General features: G+C 41.9%; 1 protein-coding gene across 3 annotated transcripts in view; it reads right to left on the bottom strand.

Moving 5' to 3' along the window:
- Positions 1–24,322, bottom strand: part of LOC102734599 (phospholipid-transporting ATPase IB) — a 567,820-nt gene that overhangs the window by 376,819 nt on the left and 166,679 nt on the right. For all 3 annotated transcript variants that reach the window (XM_081814745.1, XM_081814746.1, XM_081814748.1), the window contains exons 17-24: positions 21,715–21,820; positions 20,896–20,978; positions 18,013–18,062; positions 15,720–15,789; positions 14,786–14,870; positions 13,646–13,785; positions 11,996–12,134; positions 3,723–3,787 (exon numbers count right to left, since the gene is read on the bottom strand). In XM_081814745.1, the coding sequence (XP_081670871.1) occupies positions 3,723–3,787; positions 11,996–12,134; positions 13,646–13,785; positions 14,786–14,870; positions 15,720–15,789; positions 18,013–18,062; positions 20,896–20,978; positions 21,715–21,820 (738 nt within the window). The remainder of the gene's footprint in view (positions 1–3,722; positions 3,788–11,995; positions 12,135–13,645; positions 13,786–14,785; positions 14,871–15,719; positions 15,790–18,012; positions 18,063–20,895; positions 20,979–21,714; positions 21,821–24,322) is intronic.

Raw genomic sequence — 24,322 nt, 5'->3', positions numbered from 1 at the left:
GTGGGAGGATGGGTTAGCCTGGTGGTGGGTATTGAGGAGGGCACATTCTGCATGGAGCACTGGGTGTTATGCACAAACAATGAATCATGGAACACTTCATCTAAAACTAATGATGTAATGTATGGGGATTAACATAAGAATAAAAAAAATTAAAAAAAAAAGATAAAACAAAACAAAAAAAATATTAACTATATCCCTTACGCTATTTCTCTGACTTTTCATCTGTGACTTATTTACAGAGGGCCAACAGGCACATGAAAAGGTGCTCAACATCACTCATCATCAGAGAAATGCACATCAAAATCACAATGAGATATCACCTCACACCTGTCAGAATAAAAAAAACACATTTCTGTAAGATTTGGAAGACAGAAGGAAGAGAGCTATTCCTTTTCATCAGAGGAAGTATTCCACATTCTACCACCTTGTACCAGCTTCACAGGTGTAGGAAGCTGGAAGCTCAGCAATGATTTCCTCAAGTCTCCTGGGATAGCAACAACAGTGTCCTGACCTTGAGAATAAACGTATGGATGCATGAACTGGAAACCCACCTAGGACACGCAGACATCTGTCCCTTCAGCTTTTCCAGTAATTTTGCAAGCATCTATAATTTACTGTTTTAACTATCTTTATACTTGAAATTAGTTTCTGTGCCAGTTACTGAGTTCACAACTCTCAGCCTCAAGCCTACCCTTCTATATGCAGTTTGGGATCCTAGAGAAGGAACTCTACAAACCATACTCCTGATTTGCCAGAGGGCTCCATGCTAGGCTCTGCCAGTAGGTGGTGCAAGAGGAGAGAGGCTGCCAATCTGGAGATGAACTTGCTCCTTCCTATGTGTTTCCTGTGTGTTTCCTGTCTGCTCGCAATGCCCTTGAGAGTTGCTTCTTCACCCTGACAAGTACAGTTCCTTCCAAGAGCAGAAGATGAATCCAGTTTTCAGATTTCGGCAACACTTAGAAAACTATCTTCATTGTCTTCTACCCCAAAGGAAGAGACGCTAGACCAGCCAGGCATCTCCCCCTCTTCAGAGATCCAAGTATCAGCTTTGAGAGACCCCTCTCTGAAGTTTAAAAGTATTAATAATTCCAATATTTTTCCCTGTGTTTCCTCAGCCCTAGGTGTGGTCGCTGCTTCCTTCAGTTTCCACTACAAGGTACCTTAGGACAGGCGAACTGCTCTAAAAAGGACAAGATAGTAAATACTCTATGATTTGTGTGCCAAAAGTCTCTAAGGTAGTCTCTAACTAATCGACTCTACCACTACAGTATGAAAGCAGCCACGGGCAATGTGGCAATGAATGGGGATGTTAGTGTTCAAGAAAACTTCATTTGCAAAAGGTGTCGGCTCTGACTTTTCCTAAAGGTTGTTACTTGCCCAAGAATTCTCTTTTTATGCTTTTTGTTATCTAATTAAGAACTCCACACTTAATTCACAGTTTTGTTTATTAAAATCACTCTGTTCAACTAACATGCAGGGTATTTATCTCCTGATCAGAACTGACTGTCACTATTTCCTGCACTGAATCTTGACTATTCCTGTATTAGGTATCAGAAGCGGTTCTAAGAAACAGTCCAAAAATGGGAAACTGGGATTAATTATTTCACCTGCTTGGGTTTCAAGGCAGTGATGATGATCTTATCACCAGTGGGCAAAAAAAATGCTAGTTGTCCATGACAAGCAGTACCAAAACATTATTTAAATTATCATCTATGATATTCTTTCTTTGATTTTCCAGCCATCCTCTTGCTTCTTCACTGGAACCCAGAGGTCATATCAACACTCTTCTTTTCTTTTCTCCTGAACCAGCTCTTTCCCTAGAGTTCTCAAAATCAGAGACAACTGGCCAAGCTCTAGGAGCAGCAAAGAAAAATCCAAGTGGTGCAGACCTTTAAACTTGAAATTAGTATTTCTCAAAGATGACCTGACAGAGGCAGAAGTAGATTGATCAAATTCTGCTTCTAGGCATTATAAAGTAACTGAGACACCAGACTTGTAAACAACTAGAAAATTGGGAACAAAATATGAAACACTGGACATTAGGTAACTCAGGACTAGGATCCTTTTAAGAAGTGAAGTGAATGAGATGAGCTTCTACTTATATGTGAGATGAAGTAAGGGAAGCTAGACCCAACGCTTTTAATTCTGGGGCCATTTCCTTTGTTCCTCTCTTGTCTGCTTCACCCTCAGAGCTCTACAACCTGAAAAGCTCAACTTTGGAGTTCCATAGAGATCTACTATATACCTAATTTATTTCCCTAGCACTCTGCTTTTATTCCACACGTACCAAATAAAACATTTTGAGAAAGGAATGCCTTCAACCCAACTAAAGAATGAGGCGGAGGAACAAGGTGAAAGGGGAGGATGGGGAGGGGAAAGAGGAGAAGGACTCTAGTCAGAAATATAGAATGCCCCTTGGAGTATGGATCAAAAAAAAATCCATAGAAATTGCACCTCTGTTCAGCAGATACTAGTATGTAAAAGTCATTATACTAAAAGATGATGTTCAACACTGGTTAGGAAGAAGAATTCTTAACAGGTTGCCAAGGGAAGCCAGGCACATTCTGTGAAACTTGTTTGGCTTCACAAATCATTCCATGATCTAGGTCAACCAAAAGTCCCAACTTGTACTTATGGCCTTAGACTGCTATGTAGAGTCAAAGTCCATCTCTCGATTCCAGAGAACACATGGCATAAAATATAGCCTCACTTCTGAGTTACCACCACATAAGAAGCTTAGTTTAAGATTGTGGATGCCTTGGATCTAGAAGATCATCAGCAAACAAGGGAACTCTTGGCACAGACATTCTGGGCCTGTGCTCACAGGCTATGTGGATTTGTCCAAGGGTGAAGCTCCCAAGCCATGGAGCAGTATCTTGCCAATGGTGCCTTGGAGGCACACAAACTCACCCCCTGACTCCTGCCTTTGGAGTCCTGAAGAGGTACAGTGTGTGTTGGCCATCATAGTTTTCAGGGCTTCCCTGATCTGCAAGTATAAACGTCTCTGTAGTATATCTCATCCTTTTTACTAACCCTGTCATCTGCTCCTATAAGAGGCTTTAAATATACTGTGTGAAGGGTGGCTTAGGTTCCAAGCAGTAATAAGCCCTTGTTACAAGTCCTGACAAATGGAATCTCATTGCTCAGCTGATATCTTCACATCAAACTACTTCTCAGGTCACTGGTTAACCTCGCATCAGTTCCTACCCATGGTCTCATCAGAGGCTTCAGGCCGAGACTGGGTGGGTACAGGTCTATAAAACGCTCAGAGAACCATGCTGTTCAATCCTCCATGAGCTGGTGGCATTGGAATGTCAAGGGAATTAAGTGCTTATGTAGCCTATTCCTATATAAATTCAAACAACTCCTGTATTATCTTTATGTTAAAGTTCATGCTAGAAAGAAAACCCTACAAGTCTCCTTAGTAACCTACTCTGGAGTGAACCATCACCACTTAGCAAATCAAAATAGGTCCCATTAACATTTAAAATGCACAATTCTAGATAAATAAAGGAAAGTATCATGAAGCAGTGTTCCAAATTTACTATTTTGGTGTTTAAAGATAGGAATTTATGACATCTGTTCATAAATAACAAAATACACAGAATAGTTTTAGAGTTATTTTTTAGGAAAAAAAACCCTCATTATCAGTTATAGTAAAAATAAATAAATGAAGAGTTTAATACAGTAATAACAAATACAACTTTTGAAAAACTACTTACATCCAAAGAATCTTCCTTCAACAGGATAAGGGCCATATTTTGTGATACCAATCGGCAGGAATATCCTAGAGTAGAGGAAAGAGCAACACAAGTGAGTTAACCATTCCTTCCATGAACTCATTGCTTTCCAATAACTATTTAAATTGTCTCCCTTCTTATGTCTTCCGTATTACCTTTTTAAGCCTTTGGGGGAAGACAGAGGAATTGGACAAGCGTGTGGGGTAGGAAAAGTAAGTTCTTTAAGCATATTTTGATTCTTGCAGACAGCCTGAATAGAACTGGTTGGGGAGGTCTTCATAACTAATGGCTAAAATAAATATTGGTCAATTTTCCGTGGATTTTTCTTTATGCTTGTATAACAACAGGATAAGTCTTGGATTATCTTTAAAAAACAGCTAACACTTTAGGAAGACACATGGAATGTGACAGTGCTTCCAAATCAGCATAAACGAGCCTACCCTACTATCAAGATCCCTCATTTGCTTGTTTAAAAAGTAGGTAGTTCTCACAACAGATTTCAAAGGAATACTATCATATGCCGAGAGAATCACTTTTCCTACCCAAGTTCAAAGCAATCCCCATTTCAAGAATTAAACCTGAGTTAAAAAAAAGAAAAATTTGTTTAGAACAAAAGAAATGTCTTCCAAACCGATTCTTATCAATAATTTCCATCACATTTTAAAATAGTTATCGCTATAGACTAAGCAAGATACTCTTCTACTCTCCTCCCAGAAGGTGAACATGTTTTCTCTGAATCACTTTCCTACTCAGGCTTTGTAGTCCACACCAAAACATCTGGAGATACTCGGTGACACCACAGAGCAGGAGGTGACCTCTCCTCCCCGCTCAAATCCACACACTCTGGGAAAGAGCAGCTCCAGCAAATCCTAAGACCCTGGATGTCTTTCAGGGCTTTCCTTTCAAGCTACCCTCCACCCTCTGAGTGCCCCTTGAGAGAGTTAACGCTTTCACCAACCACCAATCTCAATCTATCTCATTGAGAAAAGGTAAGAAAAGAATCCTTCCACCTAGAAAGTTGTTTCTTTTTCCTCAGCACCTGAAGATAAAAGATTAATGATCACAGAAACATGAAACAAATCATCAGCATGGAGAATTACAACCTTCAAGCAAGTACCTGGGTGACAATCTCAAGGAAGGGCCTTAACCAATACTGTTCCTAAAACGAGGAAGAGCCTGGATTCTCCTCCACAGAACAGCTAAAATATCCATTCCATTCCAGTAGATGCTATATTTAAGTGGAAAAGGAGACAGGCATTTAACTAATGGGCAAGTCTCAGAACTACTGCATTTACGTGACATATCTACTCAGCAGGGCTTCTCTCCCCCTACCCCCTCCAACCCCGTGCTGAGGAAACCCTATTAAAAGGCACCAAATAGACTTCAAGACACACAAAAATTAAGACCAAGAAAAACCTCGTTTTGTTGTGTTGTTTAGGAAGGAGAGAGACACTAAATATTTGTTTATTTTGGAATGTACAAAGTATATCCTTCACTAACTATTGTCATTTCAGAATATTTTGTAGATCACCTCAGAACACAAGCCTTCAAGCACAAACTTATGGCTTTTAATCCAAATATTTTTTAAAGCAATATCATAAAGATATAGTCCAGACAGTTAACAATAGTTACCTCAAGGGAATGTGATTATTTTGCTTGCTAAAACCACTACGTATTATTTTAAAAACGAGAACAAACTGAATAATTTAAAATCATAATACTACATGGGCAAATACCTGTTTAACCTCTAAGACAAAAAACAGAAGTAGGAAACATGAAACAATTTTCTATACATTTTCAAATTTGTTCAAGTCTGTATTTTAACAATAGTGATGAGTAAAAATAAGACTTTCCCAGAATGCCATTCAAAGTTCTGTCTGATAGGATTGACATAATTGAAGTCTTGGTTTGCCATTAAAATTTTACAAATGTATTCTTCTTTCCTATAAATTCTTAGATCAGGTCCAGAAGGGAGGTCTACACTTTATTTTCATTTATAAAAGGAGATGTTGCAACTTTAATTATTTCCCACTATGGGAGGCTTGCTCTTTCTTTATATCCCCAGAGGCTTCCAGCAACTTCATGCAACATAGACTGTTACAAATTTAGTATAACTAATGCAAAAGGATTTGCTGGTAGTTTTTTATTTGAACAACAGCTGCAGAAGCGAGCTATAATTTTTAAGCCCTAGCTTGCTGCTTTATTTTATATTTTTCAGTTTAAGCAAAATGCTGCTTGACAACTGAATCTACACAAAGATATTATGGAAAAACTCTTAAGTATTTTTTTAGCTGTTGCAGGCAGAGGGCAAGAAATAAAACCACGGACACTTCCATGAATTTCAGTATACAAAACTAAAGGTTTCTGGAAATAGGTTTTGTTGTTTGTTTGTTTGTTTGTTTGTTTGTTTGTTTTAATTTGGAAAATGAAGTGAGGTTCTGCTTAGAGAATTATCACACAGAACACTTGTACTATACAGAACATGGAAGTTTAACACAGTTACTTGTGACTTAGCGAATGTGGCAAATTAAATTATGTCAACCCCAGTTTGGTGTGCTTGATTTCTAATGTTTGTGGATAAAATGAGATCAACTCTTGGAGAAGAGCCAGGTATGAAATGTCAATCCACGCTTGTAAATTGAGGTCTGGTTCTTTAATCTTGCAATCTAACAAAAGGCCCATAAAATCACTGAGAAGGGAACCTCTGGGATTTCACTTTTTACATCTGAAATTAACAGCACACTACAAACGTTTAGCCTTTCTACTACCTGAATATAATCAACATACAAAGAAATCAAAATATTACAGGCTCTATGGTACTTAGAGCAGGACTTCATTTTAAGAAAATAATTATCCATGCTAGAAAGTATCACCAAACCAAATCTCTCAGATCTTGCAATCATTCTCTCTCTCTTTTGAGATAAGCTCACATTGTCAAAGATACCCAAATCCAGATTTCTTTGGAGACATTTCTGGAAGGGTTAGGGACAGTTTATCCTTACTAACCATGTATCTTAGGATCAGATTAATAAAGCTACCCATCACTAGGATTTAGCATGTTTCCAAACCCTCAGTAAGTTTGTTGGTCCTAAATATTTTTCAGAGAGAGTCTGATCAATATGAGTATGAATGTATGAAACACACTGCCAGACATCAGGAATGGATAATGAAAGATGGTATTCTTAGTCTATTCCAGATGGGGTCAAAGTCCTTCATCATCCAGAGAACCAGGAAGCTAAGGACTCATCCACAGAAACACACACCTGGTCACCTTTCCCTCTAGATCCTGCTCAGGAAGGCTCCATCACATGTAAAAGCACATGGCCTCAGCCTTGCCTTACAAACCCCTCCCCTCCCCCAAACTGGGCTGTCCTGATCCATTCTCTGTGCAGAATTTGTTTTAAATTCAATTAGCCAACATACAGTACATCATCAGTTTCAGATGTAGAGTTAAATAATTCATCAGTTGCATATAACACCCAGTGCTCATCACATCACATGCCCTCCTTAATGCCTTTTTTTCTTTTTAAACAAATTCTTAAAGGCTCAAGTTTTAAACGTATATCATCCATGAAGCTTCCCTGGTCTTTTCTAGGAAGTGAATATCAACTGTCACAGGTACATGCTCAGATTTTCGGCACTTTCACAGTCTCTGTGACCTAGGCCGAGTTGCTTGGTATTTCTGTGCCTCTGTTCTATCTTTAAAAAAGGGATGATGGCTATCTGCAAGGAATCAGATATAAAACTGACCACGACAGGATTCAGCACAGTATTTGGCATATTCTAGCTAACATTCACTCAGTAACTATTATTAACACCAGTCATACTTAATATCTCTACTGCACAACTAGTACTTTCTCATCTATGTTACTCTCGGCTTTGTCTCAGAATTAACTCATGCTCCACTTAGGGGATGTAAGTTCCCCCAGCCTAGAGTAGAGCATCTGGCAACAATGTTAGTTGCAGGTAATCAAGAAATAACATGTCTGACTTTTTTGTGAAAAACAACACTCTGATTGAGACCACCACCAATGTCCCAGCTTCACTGAAAACAGAAACTGGTCTTCCTTTCGACAGGCAAGGCAAATTATAGGCAATAATAGGAGGATCAGGCACCATATTCACTCACTTTTAAAGATTAAACTTCTAAAACTCTAAGAAGTGGTTTAAAAGTATTAAATAATGAGTCACAACAACTTAGAAATGGTTTAATGAAAGCTATTGCCCACTTAATGACTTTATTTTTTTTTAAAGATTTTATTTATTTATTTGAGAGAGAGAATGAGAGAGAGAGAGCATGAGAGGGGGGAGGGCCAGAGGGAGAAGCAGACTCCCTGCCGAGCAGGGAGCCCGATGCGGGACTCGATCCTGGGACTCCAGGATCATGACCTGAGCCGAAGGCAGTCGCCCAACCAACTGAGCCACCCAGGCGCCCTCACTTAATGACTTTAAAATGGATTTTGCTCTCACTCATCCTGCATCCATTAGAAAAAAAAATTATAGATTCTGTAGACTTTGTATCTGTTGTCTATCCATTTAATAGATGTCTTACCCAGTAGCAATAAGGAAATGACACAATTCACAAAGGCTATAACTGAAATTTCACTTTAGACTAACGGATGCCAAATCTTTAAGCTAAAAAAGAAAACTGCCAACTCCTTGAAACACAACTAGTTAGCATAAATTCAAGCCCAGCACAGTAGGATTCTGGCATTAGGCCAGTTCCAAACTACCTAAAACCCACAGGCAAGAAGACTGTCTATATAGTACTCATTGGCTCCTGAGAGACACAAATACCCTGGAACTTAATTTGATTAAATGTTTGCAAGGTATGAACTAAAAGTTACATTCTACAAATGCTTCTTTTTTTTAAGATTTCATTTATTTATTTGTCAGAGAGAGGCAACACAAGCAGGGGGAGTGGGAGAGGGAGAAGCAGACCCCCCGCCGAGCAGGGACCTGATGCGGGGCTCAAGCCCAAGACCCTGGGATCATGACCTGAGCCGAAGGCAGACGCTTAACCAGCTGAGCCACCCAGGAGCCCCTTACAAACACTTCTTAAACTATGACAGAGAAACCCAATGCTGAGGAGAGCCAACAACCCCAAACACCCAACATACCAACTGTTGCCTCTAGAGGTGAACTGTTACCATAAGTATCACTAAGACAATGTGATTAAAGGGTGAGAGTCAATAGTTATAAGACATCCCAATTTCAGGGACGTTGACATAGGACAACAAGGTGCATCCTGGAATGGCTGAAACACAGGACCATTGTCCCCCAGTCTTCCAATTTCAGAGAACAGTTTTATGAAAGCTACGTGAATCTGTTTAAAGGGAGCCCCACACCAGAAGTGAAGAGCCCTGGGACCTCACACCAGAGTGGTCATGAAACAGAACATAACCTTTAGAAACACTGAACTTCCCCCCTTGAGTGGTAAGACTGTTGGTATGTAAAGACTGAAGACAGAATTCAGAAGGCACTCAGCAGGCATTCCATTCGTTTGCTCTCCTGTCCTTCCTTCACAGAGAAGTAGAATTGCTAGACACCTGCTCTTCCTCCCAAATATCTTCTGAGTGCCCAAAAATGTACACAGAATGCACTACCATATATAGAATATCCAGTACAATGGAAGATAGATCAATGATGGCTCACATTACCAGGGGGTTGAGGAACACAGGATGAGTAAACAGTCATACAATCCATACTGCATCTGGGGCACAACCTCATGCTGCATATAGCTGTCACCTGTGGTCTGGCATGGACAAGTCTGATACAATGTCTGGACGTCTACACTTTGCTGAGCCTTCTGCATCATTTGCAGGCTCGACAGATATCCTAAATCAGAAAATGACATTTAATCCCTCGACACTGCCCAGGATTACCAGTAAGTTTTGAATGCAAAGTGAAAAAGTAATTCAGACAGAGCTCTTTCAAAGAATATCAGCTCCCTGGCTGTTGGCGGCATACTGAAAAACACCAAAGATATGTTTGAATTCTGATACACTAGAAAAAAAATGGGAGTAGAAAAAAGCCTTCAGAAGACAACATTTCGCCAAAGTCATCAGCTTTTATATAAGCAGGAAGCATCAACTCATTGTGGTCTTGCAGAGTAGCTGCTAGGAAAGATCAATTTTAAAATATCTAATGGCTATGAATGCTTCTGGTATCAAAACTACAAATGTTGCTATACTCTCTTTGAAAAAAAGCACAAAGTAATATAACCATTATTTTTACAAACTCTTCGGACAGGCATCAATTATATTGTAAGGCTCAGAGAAGACTCACGGCATTCAAGTCAAGCTTTCCTTTATGAATTATAACCCATTTGTGTTTTCTGGGTTGATTTTCAAGCCTTTGCTTTCATTTGTGTTTATTCCAAACTCCTCCAGACCCTGATACGCTCAGGTATGGCAAAAGGAACAAGCCGGAAAAGGGATGAGTGTGCTGCCCAAGGGCAGAGTGATCTGGTGGAGAGGCCATGAGAGGGACAGTGGCTTTCTTCCAGCTAGCACAATGCCAGCAAAGTCACACTCGCTTCTTACAGCAAACACAAGAAAGCACTTAAGGAAGTCGTCTGGGGCTAGAAGCATAGAAAGGTCAATAGTCCAGCAGGAACACTCAAGCTCTGTTTTCCAGATCTTATCGTTATCGTGCAATTTTAACTCGAGGGGTTACCCCCTTCTTTGATACTGCTCCAAGAGAGCAGAAAGCGTTCCCTAAATTTCCAGCATTTCAGGGCAGTAGCCCTACATGAACCATAGGCCACATATCAGAAGCAGGTGTTTTAGCCCAGATTTATATGAGAAATCATACCTGAAGGGACAACATATATAAATAGAGAGAGGGACAGTATACCAAAAGCAAGTGTTTACCTTCATTTTACAAAATATTGCTGACATCACCAAAGGGCTACACACTCTGGGTTTTTATTTTCTAGTAGTAGTGAGGGATCCACACAGAAATGTCATCCGACTTTTGTCCAGAAACATGCATTTGAAAGACAACACAAATCCACAAAGTCTGTACCTAAAGCTTCCCAGACTGTTTATGAATCACATGTCACTCACCTGTGACTTTGATTTCATTTGTGTGGGAGTCCAAATTGCAGGTGACTAGCTACAACCTTGCTAAGAAATTATTAAATGACTCTTGTCTATTAAACCAAAAACAACATTCACTTCAGAGAGGAGGTATTTGTCTACTACTGGGGTTATCTGAGACAGGGCTGTTTTGAAAGAGAAGGCTTAAGGAAAGGGGCACCTCTGGATTCAACTGATAATATTCCAAGGAGACTGCTCCAAATAGGGCAACAGTCACTTAAATTTGGAGGTTCTAGTGTGTTCTTCCTAAAGGGAGCTGTGACATGGTCTACTTCCATAAATATATTGTAAGTCATGCAGTCCTTACACACTCATCTGATCACATATGCATCAGGGCTTCTTATGCCATAATGGTGCTAAATGCACCAGGTAACTTGAAAGTTCAATAACCAAAATTAGATCTTTTAAAATTAGTCATTTCAACTCCTTTCAAACTCAAAATGTGCCTCTTTAACATTAACGTAAGTTATCTGGACTTAAAATTCCCTTTCTTCAATTTTCATTTCTGTGATGTTTAGCAAGGAAAGAGGTTACCAACCCAGACAGGGAAGGGAAAGAAAGAGACAACACTCTTAGAAGACCCATCAGTTGGTAAAATCATTCAAGTGGTTATAACTATTTAAAATTATAATGCATATTATAGCTCAGATGGTTAAGCGTCTGCCTTCAGCTCAGGTCATGATCCCAGGACCCCGGGATCGAGCCCCGCGTCAGGCTCCCCACTCAGCGGGAAGCCTGCTTCTCCCTCTCCCTCTGCTGCTCCCCCTGCTTGTGCTCTCTCACTCTCTCTGTCGAATAAATAAATAAGATCTTTAAAAAAAATAAAATAAAATTATGATGCATATTAAACTTAGTGAAAAGATGATCTTAGCCTCAGACTACAATTTTGTGAAGGAAGCAGTAAGAAAAAGTTGTCAAATCTTGAATTCTGTATCCTATATAAGTGTGTTTAATACAATTCAGGAGATATAATAGTTTTAATGTTTATTATAGGCAGATAAAGCTCACAAAAGCATCTTCATTTGATTTAGGTAAACTTTTCTTGGTCTTAAAACATCATCTGTCAATGCATTTGAGGAAGCCTTAGGCACGTCTACAAGATACTTTAAAAACAATACAAAACCAACATCGGGAAATTTTAAAATTAATTACCTATATTAATTGCAGTTTCTTGTTTATCTCCTGTCAACACCCAGATTTTAATTTCTGCCTTCAATAGAGTTGCTATGGTTTCTGGAACGCCTGCCTGAAGGCGATCTTCTATGGCTGTGGCTCCAAGTAACAGTAAATTCTAGATTGAAAAAGAATTTCGATTACAGATTGGTACATACTTAGAGCAGCATCAATGACAAAACTGACCCCAAAAGGCAGTCAAAATGTTCTGACAGTTCTCCTATTTCCTTCACATTAAACCTTCATTTGCAGATAATTAATGATATCTTGACGTGGGGCATTTCGAAACTATCTGCAATGTTAGAACCACTTGAAACACATAGGCAACCCAGCATCCATCATTTATTTCTTGGACCATGGGCACATTAGAATAGAAATCACCTAGCGGTAAAGCATACGGGCAAGTTATCCTGATACGGGCAGATATTCACAGGAGGTGAGCCTTCTCCTCCCACTCCACTGATGAATAACGTACATATTATATTTGGTTAACACAGGATAAAAACTGATTCTTGACGATGCAAGACTTAGAGACAGCTGATGCTAACATTTCAACAGCCAGAGAAGAAAGTATCAAAGTATCTTAAGATTAAGGATTATCAAATGTTGCCTCTGTGAAACTTATTCCAGGCCTACAGAGCCCAGTTCACAGTGAGGATGGGTGTGGATGCATGGGGAGATAAAGACCCATCAGCAGCCCGTACCTTGCCTGCTGGCCTGGCAGATTCCAGAGCCCCAGCACACAGCACCTACCTCCCCTGAGTCCCTCCATAATAGGGCACCATAACTTGATTACCCGACTGTGGGAAAAGAGAACTACCTCTGCTTGCTGCCACATGGGCCCATCACCTATGTAATCATTTTCTGATTCTAAAAGTAATTTTGCTTTTTTCCAGTAAAGCAGAGCAAATGAACACTTGAATTCTGTTTTACTCCTACCAAATTCCACTAAAGTGACAAACAAGTAAATATAAAACTCAAACAAAAATGGAGTATTAAAAAAGCCAAGAGTAATTTTAAAAAACATGAAGAATGAGAAAAGCTAAGGACTTCAGAGTTTCAGAAACTGGAAAATGAATGGGCCAATGGATGCTGACATGAAACAGAAAAAAGTGAGATCTAGCTGCCAGATTTGAGGGAATCCAATACTAGAAATCTACCTAATGCTTTGGGATAAACTGCAAGGACCAGCAACAACAAAAAGTCAAAGTAGGCAATATGGAGTGGCAATGGCAAAGGAAGCTATTACTAGAATAAGTGTGAAAATGCTTAGAATGAGTAATGTCCAACCAGCCCACGCATTCGGAATGCTCCTATAACTCAGTAGGGTGAGCAATCTCATTAAGCCTAATCTTAGGTAAACCCCAAGAGTCATTGACACTGTTTTTGACCTGATACTTCTTAAGATACCATTAACGCTTAGCTAAAGGTGGTTCCACCTTTCAGGTAGCCCATAAAAACTAAGTGTTTCTTAAAGCAAAGGAAGACCTCGTTAAAAGCTAATGGTTAAGATATGTACAGGAAAAGGGAACATGGCTATACAGCAAAACGATTCCTGATCAGAGACTTTGTTCAATACTCGGTGGAGCCCTTCAGTGGGCATGCAACAACTATCTTGCGTGTAATCACCTTCTCTATGATCTCATAGCACTCTTCCAGCCGTTGAGCTCTGTCTTTCAGTATGGTGCTGGCTTCTTGATAGACTTTCAGCCACTCCTCATACTCATGCTCAGAGAGGTCGGCGTAAGCCACACAGAGAGTCCTCAAGCCTGCAAAACAGCCACAGTGTATCCAGCGACGGGAGCAAGCAGGATACCCTCCCTCCTAGGTGACATCATGGGGCTCCATTTTAAACCAGCATGCTCAAAAAAATTAAAGAAACTATCAGCTTTTTAGGTCACTCTAATTCAACTTTCACACATCTAAAAAGGGAACTGAAGAACAACGCTAGTGCATTTTGCTGTAAGGCACCTCGTGTATAAATTTGAGAGTACATGGAAGCCGCAGAGTGAACTCCCCACAGCAGAGAAGTACAGGAACTGGGCATGCCCCTTATGTGCACGTGCAGTGGGCAGGCATCAGCAAATAGAGGCGGCACTGGGTACATTTCAAGACAGCAATAAAAGTCCAACGTGCCATCATGTGGAAGATCCGGGCTTTCTGGCAGACACACGTGTGCATGAACACACACATGCACACACACGCACGTGCGCGTGGCCATAGAAACGCAAGAAGATGAAAACGCAGAGGTCAGCACTTCGGCCAGGCTCCAGCTTCCATCACATTCCCTTGCTGGAAACCCTGACATCAGTGCTATTTGAGGCCTTTCAGAGAACTCCTTTCCTAGTCTCTGTGGGCTCAATGAATTATTGTTTCTTCAAGTGATGGATAAGCCAGTGTCATAAGGATAACAAGAGGAAGACAGGGAAATAACCTCATGAATTTTCTGAGAAGAGCAATAACAACTACAAAAGGATTCTACATGTTGTGAACTGGCCTGACTGTTCCTTCCCTACTCCTGGTGAAGAGTCAGCAGAGTCTCATACTAGCTGAGGGTGGACCCTGACGCACATCTTGTCACTGCCATAGGCACAGAACGTGGAGGGAGGGGGCGGGGGGGGCACGAGAAAAGTGTATCTTGTGAAGCAAGCCAAGCACCGCACAAAACACACATGTCCATCCAGAACACGACTGCTCCCCCCAAGCATCAGCCACAAACACAAGAAAGTACAACTTGGATGGTTAAAAACATTTCCAAATTTCACTTACCTTCTGTGGCAAAATATTCCAGGTGGCACAGTGTTTCCTCCATGTATTTTGAATCTTTTGAGAGTCTCTCAAAAATGACATTATCCTATAAAGTAGAGAAACACTGTGACTGGCAATCCCTTCAGTAAACCTTCCAGTCAGCATTCTAAACCTAGCTCTGTTTTAATGCGTGCATGAGAATACTTGAGTGGGCAAGTAGAAATACAGTCTTGGCCAGATTCAGTCATGAGCTTTGGAAAACAAATCAGGTATAGATGTGTCCAAACAAAAACTTTTTGGGGAGAATTGTAAGTGTCAAGAGAGAATTATCAGGGACACAATGGTACCAACATTTACCCAAATTTGCAAAATACATGCCCACGTTTATAACACCTCTATGCAGAAGTGGAAAGAGTAACAGGCACGTCCTAAATTACTCAAATACCCTCTCGTTTCCTGACCCTGCAGGAGCTCCTAGACAGGGAGTGCACAGCCCACTAGACACTGAACCCAGTTCCACTAAGAAACCCTGAGGAACACAACTCAGAAAAGCTCTCTGTGACGACAAACAAACCACAACTGAGAATAGCTGCTAGCGAACACACACACACACACACACACAATCTCAGAGTACTTAAAAGATTATCACAGGTCAATATGAATTATTCTATCTTCCCAAAGTCAGAACCCACTGGTGGTGAAATGAGAATCAGAAGTCAAGCTGCAAGGATTTTGCACAACACAGAGAACTGCTGTTTCTGAAACTAACTATTGGCCAAAAGCAAGCTTTTCATGGGCCATCATTGCCATGCTGGCCTGAACCACCGCCATCTTCAGTGGGCTTTTACCAGCAAGTCAATTTTATGGCCAATCTGAAAGAGCCCTTCAACCTTGGGCAAACTCAGGGTAGCCACCAAGGGCTCCCTACTACACAAGATACTTCGCTGGTACTTACAGCCCCCTTACAGTAGAGCCGAAGTTGGCCTGAAGGAGTTCGAACAATTACAGACATTCGTTTTCTGTCACTGTAGGGGTAAGAAAGAAAGAAAAAGTCATCATTGGTCTGTATGATAGGACCCATGCCCTATGGTTAAGCACCCAACAAATCAAAAGATGATCTGAGAGCCCTAAAAATGGCAAAGCTCCATTTTCCTTACCTTTTCCTTCAGAGTTGGACTTTAATTGTATATCCACTACTCTATTTATTTATATATAATGGACATAAATCTATTTTTCCCTGCCATGGAAAGTCACTAGTACAACTACAGCAGGAGAACAGAAATGGAAAATCTGACCATCTATTATGCACATTTAATTTACTTCTGATAATATTCTGTAAAAGTGTTATTTTGCAGCTCAAAATATTAGTCATCTGCCCAGTAAGCAGCAGAGTGGAAGCTTCAATATAAATCCAGTTAGTTCAAAAGCCCCTTGTTGTGTCTTCTGTTAACTGAAGTAGAAAAAAATTAGAAACTCATAGCACAGTCCTGATTCAGCACTGAGGTGTGCCTTATTACTGCCCTCCCCACTCCAACATGGACACTTCTGTACTCTTCTTTCATCGTGACCCACGCTCACTCATGGAGCCTTCAATGGCTCCCCACCGCCTACAGATTCCAGTTCTTGCTGACCTCCACTCACCTCTACAGCCTGGCCTCATCCCCCATGAGCAACTCCCATTCACCTGCAGGCCTCCCCCACACCAGAAGACACACCACGCTCCTTCTCTACACCTTCTGTCCCATGCCTTTTGCAGACATTTCATCCTCCTGAAACATCCCAACCACAGTGGGTCCCAGACCACCCACCCCTGTAAGGAGATTCCCAATGGACTCTTAGCTCCTAAGACTGAGGGATATTCTCTCTCCAGCTTTGTGTAAATTTCCACATCCTAACCCACAGCACTGGGTCTGACCTGGATTTGAATTCTCTCTCAGCTACCTAGTAGCCAGGGACTCTCAGCAAAGTTGTTTACCCAGCATCTCAGTTTCTAAATGTATAAAGCAGGGCTGCCACCAAGTCCTGCAAAGGAGTGTTGTCAGGATTTATGGCATCTGGAAAAAGAGGAGCAACTAAAATGAAATAGAACCACAGCTATAACTACAAACAACCTTTTTACTCGCTCGTATTCTCCCAGAAGTTTTTAATTCATCCTCGTGTCTCTATCCATATTCACCTGTTTTAACCGAATTCCCTTTCCTCCTTCTTGTCCCTGTAATAACTGCTGGTCCCAGTTACCACAGCCACATAACAGCACAGTTTCCAGGACATCCACAAGAGATGGGGCACAAAAGTCCGGAGGAACGTTTAGTGTGTTCCTTATCTCCACACACGGGGATTCTGGCCCCTACTCCCCTATATAAACCACTACTCTTATCAACCATCATTCTTTCCCTCTGAATGCCCATCCCCAAGGGCTCTTGACCCACCAAAGTTCAAGTTTGCAGTCCTAAAACCAAAGACTAGGGCTGGAAAGCGTTTTCCACAAGAGGGTTAAAAATTGATATTTTTCAAATAGCTTATAAAGCAGACAGAGAAAATGCGTGAATCATTTAACAAAGGTTATTGAAAAAAACCCCAATTTTACTAATGGGAAAACATGCTTTTGAGGTAGCAACAGAACCTTGCTCTAGTATTGACATCAAGTTCAATGTTAAGAAGGAAGGAAACAAAACATTAAGATTTTTTTTAATGACAAGGGAAGCAAATGATCCAACAAATATTCCTGGGTCTTAAATTAAATAAACCAAGCTGGGGAAGAATGAGCTGGAATATATACAGCAGAACTGCCCGACTCGGACAAAGCCTTTGACGGGATGGACTGATCTTGTCGGCCTCCGCTCATCAGTTTCCCAGGCCTGGCATGAGAGCACTCAGGATGGAGCCTGAGGCTCGGCCTCATGGGACGTGGGAAAAACCAACAGAAATAGGGCCCTCGGCACATACTCCAAACTATGCAGACATGTCTGCAGCTGCTGATGCCAGAACAGCAGGTCTGGAAATCTAAAGAAAGAGGAGGATATGGAAGCATAAGGTTTCATTTGGAAAAAAAAGAAAAATGGCCTACTTCACTTTCTTTAATGAAAGTCACAAATTCCAGAGAGGAGACGGCTTGTGGAGATATATTTACTAAACTTAATACTTAGGTACTGTATTTAATCATATTATACAATCCTGCAAACACTGGGATGACGCTGTTAAATATATATGGAAGTATTTTATTTCAAGTGCATGAAAGAGAAACATACCTAGAAAATTCCAGGACGTTAAGGATTCCAAATGTCTGTTCCTGTCCCATCTAAAGGAAGAAAAGCAGGCTCTTACCTGAGGTGCAAAGTATTAAAATCTCAAAACAACAGTCTCCCCAAACATAAACCTCTCTGTACACACATCTCCCCGTCCCTCCAGCATTTTCTCTCTCTGTATATAATACACATACACATATGTCCCTCTCTCCCTCTCTTTGTAATGCATACACACACGTACACCTATATTCCTTCTCCCACTCTTCCTCCTCTCCACCTCATTCTCTCTTTCTATCCCCCTGCAAAGGCCTTTTCAACAGCTATGGTTTTCCCACAAGCCAGTCCTGTGGGGTCATAGCTCCCCCTTCTGGTAGAAGCTTCTCATTCTTCTCCAGGCTGTCCTAAAGGGCTGACAGTCCCTTCCTTCCAAGACTGGAGAACACAGGACACAAGCTACACAGGCCCGCCTGAAACCTTGGGGCAGGTCATGCTTCTGAATTCAGAATTTTACACATTTTATAAAAATGTACACATACAATTATGTGCCATAATTTCCCCAGGGGGGTCTGGGGCAACACCCTGTAATCCAACTCATTAATTTTTTACAGCAAAATGTAGGACTATTTACACCGAGATTCTTAAGACCACAAACCACCGCATGTCAGTTTTGGTTACATTTTGCTGCCATTTGCCTAAGTCCCCAAATATGGGGGAAAAACTTTTAGAATTCAAAGCTTCTTGAATTTTGGATTTGGGATTTAGAAATAAGGATTATGGATCTGTGTAAGATTTTAGGGCAATTAATTAAATGTTATTTTTCTTCAGGTTCTTCAAAGTTGGAACCTCAATATTCTCAATTTTTTCCAGAAGATTCTAGACTATGTGTGTACCATTTTCAAACTCCTTGATCAAACCTGCTATTTCCCCGTACATCACAGTGGAAAGAATGTGGGCTTTGGAGTTCCTTGTGATTTTGAATCCTATGTCTGCCACTAAGTGTGTGGCTTCCTTAGGAATGGTGGTAGCACCTGTCCCTTAGGTTTGAGAGAAGTAATGAATGAAGCAACCTGCAAATTACCAAGTGCACGACTGACACACAGTGGCACCGACCCATCATTACTGCCCTGTCCACAAGTCCCCACTCCCCACAAGCCTCCTAGCATCCTGAAATACAATCAGGGACCTACCTCATCCAGCTGTCATCGACCTTTATTCCCCTCTTTCTGCAACTACCAGCTCCTTCTCCTCAGCTTGTCCCAACTTGGTCAGATGTCCATTCAGAAATATGCCCACTGGTACCCCACAAATTGGCACGAGCGCTGTGACTGCCAGAAGCCCACCACTTTGCTATCCCATCAACCGCCGTGCAACCATGTGCAGCCCACAGATTCGGCCGTTAAGATGACCGTGGGGCCACATCACGTAAATAGCTGGTAACCAACTCGAGAACGCGTGGTTTGAGGATACTCTGGTATTTATGGTTAAATAGGATTTTAAAGTTATTATTATGAACCTTAACTAGTCAGGTAGTCTTATTTACTCCCAGAAGTAAAGAGGTTAATAAAAAGATGAAGAGGTGCCAATCCACGTTTGGTGAGCATCTACCGCCATGATGACAACGCCAGTGGGCTCTCTCTCTAGCTCTCCATATTTATCCGGTACTGTGAGCAAAGCAGAAGCAGCCCAGCTCTCCTCGTCTCTCCCACTTGTGTCCCATCAGTCCACACCCACTCCCAGTCCCCATCACTGCAACACAGAGAAAACAGCAGCACCCATACGACAGAAAACTCCACAGCGAACGTTACAAGTCTCCTCAAACTGAAGGGGGTAAAGACTTCATTTATGAGAAGCTTCTATGAAGGAAATTCGATTCTCAGTTAGTTACTTTGTTCTACTTTAAAGTAAAAAATAATTATGATTTGATCTCTGTACTCCAGAAGACAAGAAACTGAAAGTGCCAAGAAATGGGTGCACTGTAGAAGGTCTGATATTTTCTAGGTTTTGCATGTAAGTACAAGAAAAATAGAGTACCGCCAAGTCAGGAATAACAACTTATTATATAAATTAGAAGTGAATTTCAAATGCATTAACAAGGCCTAGAGATACAAGGATGAATGAAGGCAAAAACTGTTACAATCCATGAATCCTCCCCAAATTGAGGGGTGGAGGAAGGCAGAGGAGAAAGAAGGCAGTAACGGCTTCCAAGCCCTCATCAACCCATCCTGCAGCCCTAGAGGGTCAGCATTAAACACACCAGTGCCTGGCCAGTCCTAACCAACAATTTCCCCCGTTGCCCACCTCAAGGGTCCTTATTGGATGTTATTCTTGATTTACATTTTTTCCTATCACCGAATTTCTCTCTCAGGCTTCCTGAGCAGGGAAACTCAAAAATCAATCATAAAATAAATAAACCCCCTTGACCTTAGGGAAAAGAAAAACTACAGATGACAAAGATCTTCAGTGTCAACTCACTTCTCCCCCAGCCAGGGAGACTGAAGCCAGTGCGCTGAGGGCCGGACTGTGCAAATTCCCCAGGTGCCAAGGCTGCAAAGACAGAGCCGAAGATCCTGCCCTCAAGACGAGTGGGCCATGTGGTTATTCCCCTGACTGTTGCAGGACAAAGAGCAAGCTGGCTAGCTGCTGTACTACAAATTGTATGAAACAATTGTGGAGAAGCATCTCCAAGAGAGAAAAATGCCTGCAACACAAACATGAGTAAGCTGAGAGAATCACGTGATACCCGCAGCTTTGCAACGGATCTAGTTTCTCACAGGAAAAAAAAATAGAAACGTAGCTATCATGTTTCCATCAGACATGCTATTTCAAACATAGAGTAAATAAGTAGGTGATGTACAAGGTGAAGAGGTGTCCAGGCTTGTCACTTACTGCTTCTATGATGACCGAGTATGGCGTTCTGGCCGTGAAGACAAAGCCCAGCTTCCTCGCTCCCTTCACCAACGCAGCTTCATCTGTGAATAGAGTTGAGGAGGCATTGACTCATCCCAGCTAATGGTAGAATTCTGTTGAGCATGTGTTATTTTTCAAACTAACCAAGCCCACAGCCGTTGGCGAGGCCTGGCCTCCATGCACGGTGGTAAGGACTTGGGGTTTAGGAGGCACTCGTTCACTCCCAGCACCAGGGTCCTGAGGGCAACACTTCTGTTAGGTGGGAAGATAGGAGTTAATATAAGTCATCGGGACAGGAGTGACGGCATGCCTACTATTCTCGGTGGGGGTCAAGTTCCCCCTAAGGAACCTAAATAACATTCCCATGACTTTCTGACTAAACATCTTCTCTGAGTGAGGCAGTGTTTCAGTTCTAGCACGGTGGGATTCAGAGCTCCAGGAAGTGGATTCAAGAGTTAGTACCCAGCTTAGTTCCATCAGCAGTTGGAAAATCTATGAACAAAGAAGCCAGTCCTCCCTCCCCTGAGAGTTTTGTCTAGTGCAGGGTCTTCTGCCGGGAGATGCAAGATGGCCTGGCGTCTCGCCCTGCTATCACAGTGTTACAGGGTCAGGAGGGCTCAGCACCACCTTTCTGCAGCTTTATCACTTGTCACCATAACCTGTAAACCGCATGAGGTCAGAGGAAAACAGTGGGGTCTTTGTGGGGCATGCCGCCACACCACACGCCCACAAGTAACTGCAAACACTCGAGTTTCCAGAGAAGGGGACAGCAGGGCACTCCCAGCCCGGAGCCCTCACCTGGAGAGGAGGCCTGGTAGATGATGTTATCTCCATCCTTCTCGGGGACCACGGTGTGGCACACGGCCAGGAGGGTGAGGAACTCCTGTATGCACGGAGCTGTGGGCTACAGACATAAGGGCAAGATCATCTGGTAAAACACTGCAGTTAGATTCAGCCATCCTCTGCTTAGAACCCTGTACTGGCTGCCCACCCCCTTTAGAACAAAGTCGAGATCCTAGCAGGGACTCTGTGTCCCCCGGGATCTGGCAGCTGCTCACCATCCAGTGCCAGCCCCTCCTGCCTCTTCCCTCCTGCATGCTCCACCCACCGCTCCAGTCTGTAGTCCCTCAGACAAGGCTCCACCTGTCCCGTGGCTCATCACCACCCTCCACCCGCCTGCAGCCAATTATCACTCATCCTCCAGGATGTAATTCAACAGTTGCTCCACCTGAGAAATCCACTATCACCCGGTCTTGGAACATCATTCTTGATGGGCTAACCCTGAGGTCAGGTGAGAACAAGGAGGCATGCGCCCTTCCCAGGGCTCCCCCAGCGCCTGCCCCCCTTGTTCCAACACTTCAAACACTCCTGCTGTTCACATGCTTCCCCCCACGTCCATGAGATCTAGGAGCGCTAGCAGGTCATCTGCCTTCCTCAACAGTGTAACCCCAGGCCCCACAGATAGAAGGCACTCAAATCTATGTTGGATCGAAACACTGAGATGGACTCACCAAACGGGTAAGCCTTGTTCTTTCTCTTCCATTGTCCTGGCACTTACTCTACACCATGTCTGTTCTTTAACTTAATAATTGCTTAAAATGGGGGCACCTGGGCGGCTCAGTTGGTTGGGTGTCTGCCTTCGGCTCAGGTCATGGTCCCAGGATCCTGGGATCGAGCCCCATGTCGGGCTCCCTGCTTAGTGGGAGTCTGCTTCTCCCTCTGTCTCTGTCCCTCCCCCTACCCCGCTCGTGCTCTCTCTCACTCTCTCTCTCAAATAAATAAAATATTTTAAAAAATAATAATAATTGCTTAAAACCTGTAAGGCAGTGCATCCCATGCCTCTTAAAAAAAAAAAAAAAAGAACAATCCTGGATATCTATTTAATATATTTCTCCCATCCCACACACACACACTCCTTACAGTTTTCATTAGGATTAGACTAGGACATCTTTTTTTTTTTTTTTAAAGATTTTATTTATTTATTTGACAGAGAAAGACACAGCGAGAGAGGGAACACAAACGGGGAGTGGGAGAGGGAGAAGCAGACTCCCCGCCGAGCAGGGAGCCCGATGCGGGACTCGAACCAGGGATTCCAGGATCATGACCTGAGCCGAAGGCAGCCGCCCAACTGACTGAGCCACCCAGGCGCCCCTAGACTAGGACATCTTAATACTGTTTACCCATCTAAGAATACAGAATGCCTTCCTATTTATTAAAGGTTTTTAACACTTCTAAATATATGTCCTGGCATATTTTCTTCTTGATTAATTTTTTATTCATTCAAAAAATATCTACATGTCTACCATACATGAGGCACTGCACTAGGCATTTTATCTACTGCTTTTTATATCATGAATAGAATCTTATTTCTATTATATTTCACAAGTGTCCATTCAGATGTAAGTAAAAACACTGAATTTGATAAATGAATTTCATGTCCAATTGTAATTAACCTTTTGCTGGTTCCCCAAGTTTCAGTGGACTCTCCTGGGTTTTAAGGCAGCCAATTATTGTATCATCCACAGATGATGACGTTTTCCTTTTCTTTTCTAACATATACACTTGAGTTCTTACTTGCCCACTTGGGCTAGCGCTTTCAGGAGGATGTTCAAAGCCAGGGGTGACATCAGGCCTCCTTGTCCTTGGGTTATTTTAATGCCAAGGTCTTTAATTTTTCACTGTTTGATAGGCAGCTGGCTATGCATTCAAGAGAGATTTGTATTTGCACATTCAGGAAACAACTCTGTGTTTTCTAATTTTTGCAGGGTTTTTGTCTTGGCTTTTTAGTCACAAATGGACAGTGACTAATATTTTAAAACATTTGTAGTTTCTCCTCTGACCTGTTAATATGATTTAAGAGCAGATGTATGGAAGAAAATAACTGTTCACATGGCTACTTCTTATCAGTCTTCAGGAAAAGGACATGCACAATTATAGTTCAGTGAAATCAAATAAGTTAGGGGATTTACAGGTTCCCCAAGGTCTATACTACAAAAATGCTAAGAAATTTTACCCAAAAGCACTGTGACGATTGGGCTTCGATTCCAGATTGTCTTCCCCACCTGCAAACCTCTCCTCATATCTCACTGGCCAAAACTGTGTCAGGCTCCACACCCCTGACCTAAGCACTGTTACTGGAACCAAGTCCCCAAACCACCTAACCACATCTCGTCCAACAGGGTGCTGGGAATCAACCACGGTGACGTCAGGTAATGGAATCTTTTGCTGAAGTGAAAAGTGACCATCTCTAGGAATATTAGTTATTAGCGTTTAGGGGATATACTTACAACATAATGTTAATTTCTTGAGAAGGCAGGATAAAAAAAATTATATACAGTATGATCTCATTATCTGCAGTGTGTTTTTATGTGAGTGTTCCCATGTATGGAAAGGAATAGATTAAAAT

The sequence above is a fragment of the Leptonychotes weddellii genome, chromosome 3 (genome assembly GCF_054177405.1).
Source record: "Leptonychotes weddellii isolate Sample4059 chromosome 3, ASM5417740v2, whole genome shotgun sequence".
In the NCBI taxonomy this organism is placed as follows: Eukaryota; Metazoa; Chordata; class Mammalia; order Carnivora; family Phocidae; genus Leptonychotes; species Leptonychotes weddellii.
This window is presented reverse-complemented; position numbering and strand designations above follow the sequence as displayed.